This window comes from Triticum urartu, chromosome 6 (genome assembly GCF_003073215.2).
Source record: "Triticum urartu cultivar G1812 chromosome 6, Tu2.1, whole genome shotgun sequence".
In the NCBI taxonomy this organism is placed as follows: Eukaryota; Viridiplantae; Streptophyta; class Magnoliopsida; order Poales; family Poaceae; genus Triticum; species Triticum urartu.
In genome coordinates this window covers 8771248-8786358 of record NC_053027.1, presented here as the reverse complement: position 1 = coordinate 8786358, position 15111 = coordinate 8771248, and the positions used below count along the sequence as shown (strand labels likewise).

Genomic DNA, 15111 nt, shown 5'->3' with positions numbered 1-15111 from the left:
GTCGCGCAGGTGACGATGGTGATCATGACGATGCTTCGGAGATGGAGATCACAAGCACAAGATGATGATGGCCATATCATATCACTTATATTGATTGCATGTGATGTTTATCTTTTATGCATCTTATCTTGCTTTGATTGACGGTAGCATTATAAGATGATCTCTCACTAAATTTCAAGATAAAAGTGTTCTCCCTGAGTATGCACCGTTGCCAAAGTTCGTCGTGCCCAGACACCACGTGATGATCGGGTGTGATAAGCTCTACGTCCATCTACAACGGGTGCAAGCCAGTTTTGCACATGCAGAATACTCAGGTTAAACTTGACGAGCCTAGCATATGCAGATATGGCCTCGGAACACTGAGACCGAAAGGTCGAGCGTGAATCATATAGTAGATATGATCAACATAGCGATGTTCACCATTGAAAACTACTCCATTTCACGTGATGATCGGTTATGGTTTAGTTGATTTGGATCACGTGATCACTTAGAAGATTAGAGGGATGTCTTTCTAAGTGGGAGTTCTTAAGTAATATGATTAATTGAACTTAAATTTATCATGAACTTAGTACCTGATAGTATCTTGCTTGTTTATGTTTGATTGTAGATAGATGGCCCGTGCTGTTGTTCCGTTGAATTTTAATGCGTTCCTTGAGAAAGCAAAGTTGAAAGATGATGGTAGCAATTACACGGACTGGGTCCGTAACTTGAGGATTATCCTCATTGCTGCAGAGAAGAGTTACGTCCTGGAAGCACCGCTAGGTGCCAGGCCTGCTGCTGATGCAACTGACGACGTTAAGAACGTCTGGCAGAGCAAAGCTGATGACTACTCAATAGTTCAATGTGCCATGCTTTACGGCTTAGAATCGGGACTTCAACGATGTTTTGAACGTCATGGAGCATATGAGATGTTCCAGGAGTTGAAGTTAATATTTCAAGCAAATGCCCGGATTGAGAGATATGAAGTCTCCAATAAATTCTATAGCTGCAAGATGGAGGAGAACAGTTCTGTCAGTGAGCATATACTCAAAATGTCTGGGTATAATAATCACTTGATTCAACTGGGAGTTAATCTTCCGGATGATTGCGTCATTGACAGAATTCTCCAATCACTTCCACCTAGCTACAAGAGCTTCGTGATGAACTATAATATGCAAGGGATGGATAAGACAATTCCCGAGCTCTTCGCAATGCTAAAAGCTGCGGAGGTAGAAATCAAGAAGGAGCATCAAGTGTTGATGGTCAACAAGACCACTGGTTTCAAGAAAAGGGGCAAAGGGAAGAAGAAAGGGAACTTCAAGAAGAACAACAAGCAAGTTGCTGCTCAGGAGAAGAAACCCAAATCTGGACCTAAGCCTGAAACTGAGTACTTCTACTGCAAGCAGACTGGTCACTGGAAGCGGAACTGCTCGAAGTATTTGGCGGATAAGAAGGATGGCAAGGTGAACAAAGGTATATGTGATATACATGTTATTGATGTGTACCTTACTAGAGCTCGCAGTAGCACCTGTGTATTTGATACTGGTTATGTTGCTAATATTTGCAACTCGAAACAGGGACTACGGATTAAGCGAACACTGGCGAAGGACGAGGTGACGATGCGCGTGGGAAATGGTTCCAAAGTCGATGTGATTGCGGTCGGCACGCTACCTCTACATCTACCATCGGGATTAGTATTAGACCTAAATAATTGTTATTTGGTGCCAGCGTTGAGCATGAACATTATATCTGGATCTTGTTTGATGCGAGACGGTTATTCATTTAAATCAGAGAATAATGGTTGTTCTATTTATATGAGTAATATCTTTTATGGTCATGCACCCTTGAAGAGTGGTCTATTTTTGATGAATCTTGATAGTAGTGATACACATATTCATAATGTTGAAACCAAAAGATGCAGAGTTGATAATGATAGTGCAACTTATTTGTGGCACTGCCGTTTAGGTCATATCGGTGTAAAATGCATGAAGAAACTCCATACTGATGGACTTTTGGAACCACTTGATTATGAATCACTTGGTACTTGCGAACCATGCCTCATGGGCAAGATGACTAAAACGCCGTTCTCCGGTACTATGGAGAGAGCAACAGATTTGTTGGAAATCATGCATACAGATGTATGTGGTCCGATTAATGTTGAGGCTCGTGGCGGATATCGTTATTTTCTCACCTTCACAGATGATTTAAGCAGATATGGGTATATCTACTTAATGAAACATAAATCTGAAACATTTGAAAAGTTCAAAGAATTTCAGAGTGAAGTTGAAAATCATTGTAACAAGAAAATAAAGTTTCTACGATCTGATCGTGGAGGAGAATATTTGAGTTATGAGTTTGGCCTACATTTGAAACAATGCGGAATAGTTTCGCAACTCATGCCACCCGGAACACCATAGCGTAATGGTGTGTCCGAACGTCGTAATCATAATTTACTTGATATGGTGCGATCTATGATGTCTCTTATAGATTTACCGCTATCGTTTTGGGGTTATGCTTTAGAGACGGCCGCATTCACGTTAAATAGGGCACCATCAAAATCCGTTGAGACGACGCCTTATGAACTGTGGTTTGGCAAGAAACCAAAGTTGTCATTTCTGAAAGTTTGGGGCTGCGATGCTTATGTGAAAAAACTTCAACCCAATAAGCTCGAACCCAAATCAGAGAAATGTGTCTTCATAGGATACCCAAAGGAGACTGTTGGGTACACCTTCTATCACAGATCCGAAGGCAAGACATTTGTCGCCAAGAATGGATCCTTTCTAGAGAAGGAGTTTCTCTCGAAAGAAGTGAGTGGGAGGAAAGTAGAACTTGATGAGGTAACTGTACCTGCTCCCTTATTGGAAAGTAGTACATCACAGAAACCGGTTTTTGTGACACCTACACCGATTAGTGAGGAAGCTAATGATAATGATCATGAAGCTTCAGAACAAGTTACTACTGAACCTCGTAGATCAACCAGAGTAAGATCCGCACCAGAGTGGTACGGTAATCCTGTTCTGGAAGTCATGCTACTAGATCATGATGAACCTACGAACTATGAAGAAGCGATGGTGAGCCCAGATTCCGCAAAATGGCTTGAAGCCATGAAATCTGAGATGGGATCCATGTATGAGAACAAAGTATGGACTTTGGTTGACTTGCCCAATGATCGGCAAGAAATTGAGAATAAATGGATCTTTAAGAAGAAGACTGACGCTGACGGTAATGTTACTGTCTACAAAGCTCGACTTGTTGCAAAAGGTTTTCGACAAGTTCAAGGGATTGACTACGATGAGACTTTCTCACCCGTAGCGATGCTTAAGTCTGTCCGAATCATGTTAGTGATTGCCGCATTTTACGATTATGAAATTTGGCAGATGGATGTCAAAACTGCATTCCTGAATGGATTTCTGAAAGAAGAGTTGTATATGATGCGGCCAGAAGGTTTTGACGATCCAAAGGGAGCTAACAAAGTGTGCAAGCTCCAGCGATCCATTTATGGACTGGTGCAAGCCTCTCGGAGTTGGAATAAACACTTTGATAGTGTGATCAAAGCATTTGGGTTTGTATAGACTTTTGGAGAAGCCTGTATTTACAAGAAAGTGAGTGGGAGCTCTGTAGCATTTCTGATATTATATGTGGATGACATATTACTAATCGGAAATGATATAGAATTTCTGGATAGCATAAAGGGTTACTTGAATAAGAGTTTTTCAATGAAAGACCTCGGTGAAGCTGCTTACATATTGGGCATTAAGATCTATAGAGATAGATCAAAACGCTTAATTGGACTTTCACAAAGCACATACCTTGACAAAGTTTTGAAGAAATTCAAAATGGATCAGGCTAAGAAAGGATTCTTGCCTGTGTTACAAGGTGTGAAGTTGAGTAAGACTCAATGCCCGACCACTGCAGAAGATAGAGAGAAAATGAAAGATGTTCCCTATGCTTCAGCCATAGGCTCTATCATGTATGCAATGTTGTGTACCAGACCTGATGTGTGTCTTGCTATAAGTCTAGCAGGGAGGTACCAAAGTAATCCAGGAGTGGATCACTGGACAGCGGTCAAGAACATCCTAAAATACCTGAAAAGGACTAAGGATATGTTTCTCGTATATGGAGGTGACAAAGAGCTCATCGTAAATGGTTACGTTGATGCAAGCTTTGACACTGATCCGGACGATTCTAAATCGCAAACCACATACGTGTTTACATTAAACGGTGGAGCTGTCAGTTGGTGCAGTTCTAAACAAAGCGTTGTGGCGGGATCTACATGTGAAGCGGAGTACATAGCTGCTTCAGAAGCAGCAAACAAAGGAGTCTGTATGAAGGAGTTCATATCCGATCTAGGTGTCATACCTAGTGCATCGGGTCCAATGAAAATCTTTTGTGACAATACTGGTGCAATTGCCTTGGCAAAGGAATCCAGATTTCACAAGAGAACCAAGCACATCAAGAGACGCTTTCAATTCCATCCGGGATCTAGTCCAGGTGGGAGACATAGAGATTTGCAAGATACATACGGATCTGAATGTTGCAGACCCGTTGACTAAGCCTCTTCCACGAGCAAAACATGATCAGCACCAAGGCTCCATGGGTGTTAGAATCATTACTGTGTAATCTAGATTATTGACTCTAGTGCAAGTGGGAGACTGAAGGAAATATGCCCTAGAGGCAATAATAAAGTTATTATTTATTTCCTTATATCATGATAAAATGTTTATTATTCATGCTAGAATTGTATTAACCGGAAACATAATACTTGTGTGAATACATAGACAAACTAAATGTCACTAGTATGCCTCTACTTGACTAGCTCGTTAATCGAAGATGGTTATGTTTCCTAACCATAGACATGTGTTGTCATTTGATTAACGGGATCACATCATTAGGAGAATGATGTGATTGACATGACCCATTTCATTAGCTTAGCACCTGATCGTTTAGTATGTTGCTATTGCTTTCTTCATGACTTATACATGTTCCTATGACTATGAGATTATGCAACTCCCATTTACCGGAGGAACACTTTGTGTGCTACCAAACGTCACAATGTAACTGGGTGATTATAAAGGTGCTCTACAGGTGTCTCCAAAGGTACATGTTGGGTTGGCGTATTTCGAGATTAGGATTTGTCACTCCGATTGTCGGAGAGGTATCTCTGGGCCCTCTCGGTAATGCACATCACATAAGCCTTGCAAGCATTGTAACTAATGAGTTAGTTGCGAGATGATGTATTACGGAATGAGTAAAGAGACTTGCCGGTAACGAGATTGAACTAGGTATTGAGATACCGACGATCGAATATCGGGCAAGTAACATACCGATGACAAAGGGAACAATGTATGTTGTTATGCGGTCTGACCGATAAAGATCTTCGTAGAATATGTAGGAGCCAATATGAGCATCTAGGTTCCGCTATTGGTTATTGACCGGAGACATGTCTCGGTCATGTCTACATTGTTCTCGAACCGTAGGGTCCGCACGCTTAACGTTACGATGACAGTTTCATTATGAGTTTATATATTTTGATGTACTGAAGTTTGTTCGGAGTCCCGGATGTGATCACGGACATGACGAGGAGTCTCGAAATGGTCGAGACATAAAGATTGATATATTGGACGACTATATTCGGACACCGGAAGTGTTCCGGAGAAGTTTCGGATAAAACCGGAGTACCGGGGGGTTACCGGAACCCCCCCGGAGGTTAATGGGCCTTATGGGCCTAAAGTGGAGAAGAGGAGGGGCAGCCAGGGTAGGCCGCGCGCCCCCTCCCCCTCTAGTCTGAATTGGACAAGGAGGGGGGGCGGCGCCCCCCTTTCCTTCCTCTCCTCTCTCCCTTCCTTCCTCCTCTCCTACATGGACAAGGAAAAGGAGGGAGTCCTACTCCCGGTAGGAGTAGGACTCCTCCCTGGCGCGCCCCTCCTGGCCGGCCGCCCCTCCCCCTTGCTCCTTTATATACGGGGGCAGGGGGCACCTCTATACACACAAGTTGATCTTTGTGATCGTTCTCTTAGCCGTGTGCGGTGCCCCCCTCCACCATAATCCTCGATAATATTGTATCGGTGCTTAGGCGAAGCCCTGCGACGGTAGAACATCAAGATCGTCAGCACGCCGTCATGCTGACGGAACTCTTCCCCGACGCTTTGCTGGATCAGAGCCGGGGATTGTCATCGAGCTGAACGTGTGCCAAGAACTCGGAGGTGCCGTAGTTTCGGTGCTTGGATCGGTCGGATCGTGAAGACGTACGACTACATCAACCGTGTTGATATAACGCTTCCGCTTTCGGTCTACGAGGGTACGTGGACAACACTCTCCCCTCTCGTTGCTATGCATCACCATGATCTTGCGTGTGCGTAGGAATTTTTTTGAAATTACTACGTTCCCCAACATGCATGATGGTCCCGCGTGTTCTCAAAAAAACTCGTAAGTCTTGCCATCCTTGCAAGTTTTTTTCACCACATCAGTATGCTATTTTTTGCGTTACCTTGATTTGCCACATTTGCTACTTGAAGTTGGTCTCTCGTATATCTATCACCGATAGCCTCCTGTGTTGCAACTTGCCACAACATCCCTGCCTATGTGATTGTGTCATAACCTGCGAACAATGGCATTGTAGTACATAAGTAGAATGCCATTTTCAAGCCCACAAACATGTCAACTGTCCTTTTTTTGATCATGCATCGTACCTATGTTCGCGTACTGCTCTAGTAGTGGCAGCAATGGTCCGGCGAAAATGAGTTGATTGTACTCTATTGCATCCCAAGGGGGCGCTTGCGGCCTTCCAGAAAACCAAGGATCAGTCCCGTCTTCATGATTCATTTTTCCTGCTTCTCCTACTGTGTTTTCAGTCATTGCATGAATAAGAACGCATTACTATTCGAATAGCATTTTGTTGTTTCCACACAAAAGGAAACACGGCAATCTTATCACATTTCTTACATAAACAACCAATACAGCATGACAAACATCATAATCGTGCATTTCTGTTGATAGGGCATGCATATTCATTCTCTTTTCTACAATCTAGATGGCAACTACCATGTTGAACTGCTGGCAACAACCAACATAATACGATGGCAACTAACAACAAAGATAGGTGGCAACTAATTTTTTCCCTCCATATGTGCCGCCCAAATTGCTCTGTTCTGCCCTGATCTTAGTGAATCCTAAACATCCTTCTCGAGCACCTACTAGTAGCAACCCCAATCTAAAAGCTTATATCAGATCTAGGATAGAACATGGCAAATTTTGTGTTCGTTGGAGGGCAAAGGGGAATAAACATGAACGACCGGAATTGATGTTAGTTGTAGATCCTTGCGACACAAATCAGTGGTGTGGCCATGACACTGTGGATCCAGTCGCCATCTACGTGGGCAATCTAGAAGTGAAATTATTGGGGGCCAGGGGAAGGAGGAGGAGATAGGAGAACGACCTGTGAGCTCGTTGCCGTGTTTTTCGTCGATGGGGATAGGGGGCGCTAGAGATCTGATCTGATTGCCATGGCAACTAAAGAAGGAAGACGTTGGAGGTAGGGGAAGATTGGTCGATTCAGAGGTTGGAGACGACGGACGATGGCACTGTGGTTCGCAGGCGGAGAGGGACGACGGGCGAGAGAGGTTGTGCGGGTCACGAGGTCGCTCGCCCGGACGTGTGGGCAATTGCACCACACACCGAACGTGAGGGCTGTGGTTGGGTGCGCCCGGACGTCGTCGTGCGGACGGGGCTGTGTCGATGCCACACGAGGCGTGCGGCACACCCCCTAAATGTCTGTGTGGTGAATATCAACGTCCTTAAAAAGAAGAAGGGAGTATTCTAGTCCCTTGTAGCATAGTCAGGTGGCGGCCGGCCATAGATGTTCTAAATTACCATTCCTTTTCCCCGTTGTAGCCAAACACGCCGTCGATAGTCGTCGTCTCGGGCGAGTCAACGCCCAACCGCGTGCGCTTATCCGGCCACATGACCCACATCGCGCCCACGCCCGAAGCGCGCCGCCACCTGCCTGCCTGGTCGGCGTGCACTCGTCGCCGGCGAATCAAACCCGATGCCGCGGCCTGCAAGCCATATGCTCTTCCAGGCTGCGCGGCGCCGCCGGGCACCGGTTCCCCTCTTTGCCGCCTTGCGGTGAGTCGGATATTGATTTTTGGATCGGTTCAGAGATTTTTCCTTGATGCTTGTTTCCAAGGGATTGCCAATTTGAAAGCTGCTCTTGTATATTCTGTCCAAGCTCGCCGGCGTGCCGTTGTATGACCGGCGAGCGAGGGGAAGGGGCCGGGGCATGTGGATGTGGATGTGGATGGTGAATTGGAAAATTCTGTTTGCCCCCCACTGCGACTTTGTCACAGCCTATCTATTGCGCTGCTCCTTCCCAGTTGACTTCCTGGCGTCGTCCCCTCAAGCCCTCGGTCACCCCGCACTGCAAACAAATAGAGGGAGCACATCTCAGATCCACATGCTGTGATAAGAGGATCACGCGGCGCCTACCGAGGAGGAATTAACAGGTACCATTGCTTGACTAAGTGTAATACATATTGATTTTTGGCTCATGGGATTATTATGATCCACCATGCTTCTGCACAAAATATTTCGGGGATATGTAGGAAAAAATACATCTTGCCTCATAGATTAGTAAAATCCACATTTAGTATGCTTCGAGGGGTTTGGCTCAGGATCCTTTCCAGGTTCTGTTTGTTTGGTGGTGGCAATTTCTCATCAACAGTCTAAACACCCAAATGGCCGGCTTCTCCGAGGAGGCACGCCAGGGCAGGGGCACTAGCCACTCAGATCTTGCCGGTTCAAATCTAGATATGAATCCACAATTGCACATGTTTGAGGTATAACAATCAGAAACCCCAATTCCCTGCCTCCCAATTCGCGCCGCCTTGGTCTTTTCAGTTTCCCCTTGCCCCATCTCAGCAAGAAGGGGATTTCTTCCCTGCCATAAGAATGCTATTCCAAACTGATAGTGGTAACATTTTGCGTTCTACAATCTCTTTTTTTTTGGTAAAATGAAACTACTTGCAATCAATCTAAGTTAAGCCAACATTACGATGTCTTTTGTTGCAGAGGTAAAATTCCCCCTCGTATAACATACTCCCTCTGTCCCAGAATATAAGAACGTTTTTGATACTATGATAGTATTGAAAACGTTCTTATATTTTGGGACGGAGGTAGTAGTATTCAACAATTAATTTCAAGTAAGCCCACTGATATTAGTTCACATTCTGACATACACAGGCAAGCCGCACCTCTCCTCGCATTACCAATTTGATCTTGGTTTGCAAATGGATTACCAAGGGAGCAATGTTAGGGATTTCCTTCATGTTAATGGACAAGTGGTGCTAGAAAGAGTGAATACCAACTATAATCTAAGATCTTTCACTCAAAAAGAGATAGAAGACATTACTGGTGGGTATAGCACTGTGCTGGGAGAAGGGGGATTTGGTAAGGTTTACAAAGGAAAATTAGATGGTCTTCGTCCAGTCGCAGTAAAGAGATACAAAAATGGAACCAAGAAAGAAGAGTTCGCCAAAGAGGTGATAGTGCATTCCCAGATAAATCACAAGAATGTTGTCAGACTGTTTGGTTGCTGCACGGAGGAAAATGCTCTTACTATTGTTATGGAGTTTGCATGCAATGGCAATCTCTACAATATCCTTCACTGCAGCAGAAGCGATGCTAATGGTTTTGTCCCCTTCCCTTTGGACAAACGTTTGGACATCGCCATTGAGTCAGCTGAAGTATTATCATGCATGCATTCAATGTATAGTCCCGTTCTTCATGGTGACATCAAACCCGCTAATATACTGCTAGATGAAAATTTTCGGCCAAAGATATCAGATTTTGGGATATCAAGGTTCCTTTCTGCTGATGAGACTCAGCATACCAGACATGTCATTGGATGCATAGGTTATATGGACCCTTTGTTCTGTCAGAGTGGGATTCTAACTTCGAAGAGTGATGTATATAGTTTTGGAGTCGTTTTGCTGGAAATCATCACCCGAAAGAAAGCCGTCGACAGGAATGTCATTCTTGCTCAGAGTTTTGTTGAATCCCTGAGAAAAGGGAAAAAGGTGAGACTAATGTTTGATGAAGAAATTGCCAACGATAAAAAGAACATCAAATTTCTTGAAGATGTCGCAAAGCTAGTAGCTGAATGCTTGAAAATGGAGGCCAAAATGCGTCCAGAAATGGTTGAGGTGGCGGACAGGCTTAGGACGATTAGAAAAGCTTACCGCCAGCGGAAGGGCAGAAATTCTACAGGTCATAAGGAGTTTGTAAAGTCTTGTATGATTAGCATGATAATTTTACAATACCAGTTCCTCTCTCCTTCAATTAATGTTAAGTTCATCTCACTAGTTGTATATATACGAGTGCAGTGATTCAGTGCCCACGCTCATCTGCACCCGGTCAGAAACAAAATCATAAAAAAAAATCAAAAATTCCGAACTTTTTTTGCATGGTAGAAAATTTGATGCGTGAGGTTTGCTCCAATTTTCAAATCATTTGGACATCTGAGAAGCTCTCGGCAAAAAAGACAAATCGGGTCAGAAACAATAAACTTTTTTACAGACCCCGAATTTGTTTTTTTTTTTTGCTGAGAGCTGCTCAGGTATCAAAATGATTTGTAAACTGGGGAGGACCTCTCGCATCAAATTATCTACCATGCAAAAAAAATTGGAATTTTTTGAATTTTTCTAGTATTTGTTTTGATTTTTTTCGTCAGGGCAGGTGCAAATGAGCCTGGGCTCAGAAGATGATTATCGTATATATACACATTTGAATTCATTTATAAATATTAACTCAATAAAGTAACTGTGTATTGTAGAAATTATTTAATAATACTGATATATAAAAATTTTCTTGTATCCCATAAATATGTTCTGTGATTCTCGTTCCTCTTGTGCTAAAAGGTGTCTTATTGGTGGTTCAATCCACAAGGTAAACCACCTAAAGTCTTATTGGTGGTTCAGTCCACATTCAGATTTGTCACTTCCCATATCCTGGTTGCTGTAATTCAGACCTTGTTTTTTCCATTATGTCAATGTAATGGAAAGGGGGATAGCCCGGTTGAAAAATAAAATCAAGATTTGTCACATAAGTAGCTTGTCGATAAATATTCATTGTGCTAAATAATAGAACTAAATAATTGAATGTTTCTTGAACAGCTTCTCATTAAATATTCATTGTGCTAAATAATAGAACTAAATAATTGAATGTTTCTTGAACAGCTTCTCATTTATTTTTCAATTTCTCCCTAATGTAGGTAGCAACTCTGGACTTATTAAAAGTGGAAAGGCACAGGATATGCTTTCCCCTACCCCTGTTACCGCTGCTACTGCCAAGAACACTGACAAAATTCCATCATATGTGGTACCGACCATTTCCATGGATGAACTGAAGAAAATAACCAGGAACTTTAGCAATGATGCTGTAATAGGGGGCTTATCCAGTGGTTGTTTCTTCGGGGTGCTGAACAATGGAAATAAATCCGCGATCAAGATACTCAGTACTGAAGAAGTTACTTTGGAGGTCCTCACCGCATTGCCTCGCCTTTTTCCCAATCCAGTTAATGCTCTTCATTTATCAGTACAACAAGGCTTACCTTGTAACTACCACCCTTCTGCTGCAGATTCCAGTGGTCTCAAGATTCAGACATGAGAATATTCTCCAGCTTCTCGGATACTGTGTTGAAGGAGACAACTTTCTTCTTGCTTATGAGTATGCATCCAGGGGATCCTTGCATGATATTCTTCATGGTGAGTTGTTACTTCCAGATTTTTGTGTGTTGACTGATATTTAGCTCAACTTGAACAAAAATACTGGGGAGCAAATAAATATAAATATCACACTCAATCCAAGGAAGGCCCTAGGGGAGAGGGGCAGTTTGTTGTGTTAATGTTCACGCTTGTGCCATATCAATCTGGGAACTCTGTGAGCCAATTTTTTTTTTGGTCAAAATGTAACAAGTATCATCAAATTGACAAACTGCTCTGAATATTGGAGAATAGTTCCTCCCGCAAAAAGCCTGATATTCTCATGGTTTATGACCACAGGTAAAAAGAATGTTACGGGGGCTGAACCAGGACTCGTTCTATCATGGACGCAACGCGTGAAGATTGCCCTGGGTGCTGCAAGTGGGCTCGAGTGCCTCCACGAGAAAACAGAACCTTGCATTATCCACAGTTGCATCAAGGCCAGCAACATATTTCTCTTTGACAGTGACGTTGCGAAGATTGGTTACCCTGGTTTTTCCAGACACCCTCACTACATAGACAATATTCTTTTGGACCGTCCAGATTGTCCTGGAGGAAAATATTATCCTCCCAGTTCCGCTTATGATGCGCCTGAGTATGCAACAAAATGTTCCACTGCTGTCAGATTCTTCTACCAGGTTAGCAAAATCATTACTCTCCTACTTATCTAATCTTTGGTTCTGTCAGGTATGCAATGTACGGAGAGTTTTCTACAATGAGTGATGTCTACAGTTTCGGGGTTGTTGTGCTGGAACTTTTGACCGGTCGGAAGGCATTTGATCCCTCACTATCCCGTGGCCAACAATGCCTCGTGACATGGGTACGTATGCACATTCATGGATATAATTTCTCAGAAGTAGTGCTCCGGTACCCTCTAAAAAACTAGAAAAAGGGTATTTTCATCCATCATCATTTAATTAAGATTTCTGGTATTAATTAGCTGGCTAATTAGGTGGTTAGATCTATTTGACCCAATCCATATTCAAAACCAATTCCATCGGCATCCCGGGACTCGTTTCTTGAAGCGGAACTCATTAGTACTAGTGCGGTCTATCCATGGCAGAACCTCCTAAGTCCTAACTGCTCTCGCCGCTGGCTGGGAAGCATCCGTCACATAGATTGGAGACTAGACAGAGAGAAATCTGATTGGATTCCAAAGGAAAACGTTTAAACACGAGATAGTATTCTTCTGTCCTTAGCTTCCCAAACATGCAACGACTCTATTTAAAAACGAAATCTTGCATGGATTAGGCTGCTCTGAGTCTCAGATCAAACTGTCGTCGTTGTGCACTGACGCACCCACACGGGGCCTGGACTTCGAGCTGGAGGTTGAATGAATCTGCTGCGCCGCAAGGACATGTTTCAAGGTAAAGATGATGCAGCCCATGTCCGTCAGCAGAGGCACAACCGGTACAGGATGGAGAGGCGGCGTGGCCTGGGATGGGGTGGAGGCTGGTATGCTGGTGCCGTTAGCCGCCGACAAGGACGGGTGAGCAAGTGGAGTAGGCGATGACGCCCGTACATATTTGTACAAATACGGCCATATTAAATGCACGACACGTACGGATTCAGATGGGTCATACGGGTTTCGATAGGTTTAGACTTGACTTAATTATTTTTAATGCCCTTAATTATGAATGTGTACGGACTGATCTCGACCGTTGATGCGTTTAGCGGGGGTGTACTGAAGCAGAAGTGTTTCTTCAGAAGATGCAGTAGAAAAACTCTAATGACATCGACATGCAGGCTCGACCAAGACTTGATGAATCCAAGGTGCACCAATGCGTGGATCCGAGACTTGGTGGAGATTTCCCTCCCAAGGCTGCCGCCAAGGTATATTCTTGAGCTCATATTCTACCATGCTCTACCGAGAAGCTAGCAGTAATATATGCAATCACTATTTAATTAGATGTACCCCCCCCCCCCCCCCCCCTCCCCCCCCCCCCCCCCCAATTCTCCTCCGCCCTGCTGGAAGGATCATTAATTAGCTGGTAATAATTACTCTTCTAATCAACATTGTAATTAACCAGGGGCATTTCAGTCCCAAATTATCTTCAAATCAGTGGCCAGCATGAAAAAAATACAATTATCAAAAAGAAATGGAGGGAGTATTTGTTTACCATTCGTTTCCTTTTTCAAGAAGACAATACCTCACATTCATCTTCTTTCTTTTAATAAGATGCAAAAGCAACAAAGCCAAAACATCTTGCAAGCATACCACATGAAATGGCCAACAATGGGACCCACTCCTATCAGACTGTGCCGGAGAGAGAGAGAGAGAGAGAGAGAGAGAGAGAGAGAGAGAGAGAGGGAGGCGTATGCTCCATGTCTGAACTTTTTGTTGCAATTCTCAAACATGCTATGTTTCTAACCTCAAGGTACTATAGTGTAAACGTTAACAATTTCATTTCTGATTATGTACACACTCTGGCAAGCAGATGGCTGCAGTGGCAGCGCTCTGTACACAGCATGAGAAGGAACACCGGCCAAAAATAAGCATCATGGTCAAGGCTCTGAGGCCGTTGCTGGTCAGCAAGTAATCTTCCCCGCCCTGCTGAAGCATCTCGAGTGTGAGGCATCGTCTTCTCTAGCAGTGAAATAGCATGTGGTGTGATTTCCTTGTAGAATTCGAAATCATGAATTCAGAGATGTATGATTTTAAATGTCAGCGGCATATGCATATATTGTGTATATTTCCCAGCAAAGAATTTTTTTGTGTATATCATACCGCACGAGATCATGAAATTTCCCAGCTGCCACCTTTCCTAACGCTTTCTACCGGACATCGCTTCAAGTCATGCATGTGCTGTGGATGCATCAGGTTTTCCTTTTATTATGTGTTTCTTTCTCCCGGTTTCTTTCGGTTTTTTCATTCTCCTTTTTCCTACTTTTCTATCTTTTACCATTTTGTTTTTGTTTTTTCAATTTTTGAATTCATGAACAATTGTTCTAATTTGTAGACCTTTTTAAAATAAGGGATATTTTAAAAATATGGGAAGTTTTTTTGAAATCTATATTTTTCAAATTCATGAATATTTGTTGAAAATACAGAAACATTTTGAAATTCATGAACATTTTTAGTTTGGAAACCATTTTTAAAGTTCTTGAACAATTTTTTAAATGGAAAAACTTTTTTTTTCGAATTTGTGGGCATTTTGTTAATCGGGGAACCTTTTCCAAATTCATGAAAAAATCAGAAATATTTTTTAAAAAATCTGTTTTTAAAAAATAAATTCCTATGTTTTTTTCTAGTTGCCCCTTCTTTTTCGCTTCTCTGTATGGGCTGGGGGCCAATTAGGCCGACAATCCTGCAGCTGGGTTGGTTCATCACGAAGCTGGAGTCAACCATTTCATCAGTTAGATTTTCTTGCTGCTT

General features: G+C 43.1%; 1 protein-coding gene across 2 annotated transcripts; it reads left to right on the top strand.

The window, feature by feature from the left end:
• The first annotated feature begins 7829 nt into the window (after positions 1–7829).
• Positions 7830–14504, top strand: LOC125513009 (serine/threonine-protein kinase PBL36-like). 2 transcript variants are annotated; one of them, XM_048678057.1, is made up of 9 exons: positions 7830–8103; positions 8207–8480; positions 9196–10242; positions 11246–11511; positions 11612–11738; positions 12036–12330; positions 12423–12555; positions 13482–13568; positions 14174–14504. In XM_048678057.1, exons 3-9 carry the CDS (start codon positions 9264–9266, stop codon positions 14273–14275), a joined length of 1989 nt encoding a protein of 662 aa, XP_048534014.1. In that variant the 5' UTR covers positions 7830–8103; positions 8207–8480; positions 9196–9263; the 3' UTR covers positions 14276–14504. The 2 variants fall into 2 exon arrangements, with proteins under 2 accessions (XP_048534014.1, XP_048534013.1); XM_048678056.1 differs by having other exon boundaries at positions 7831–8103; positions 9217–10242.
• The last annotated feature ends 607 nt before the right edge of the window (positions 14505–15111 follow it).

Bases quoted from the DNA above. Each gene is read 5' to 3' on its own strand.
- LOC125513009 (XM_048678057.1), top strand. From the start codon at position 9,264: ATGGATTACCAAGGGAGCAATGTTAGGGATTTCCTTCATGTTAATGGA. The intron at 11,512-11,611 runs GTCCTCACCGCA...CTTCTGCTGCAG, and splicing joins CTGAAGAAGTTACTTTGGAG to ATTCCAGTGGTCTCAAGATT. The intron at 12,331-12,422 runs GTATGCAACAAA...TGGTTCTGTCAG, and splicing joins TCCGCTTATGATGCGCCTGA to GTATGCAATGTACGGAGAGT.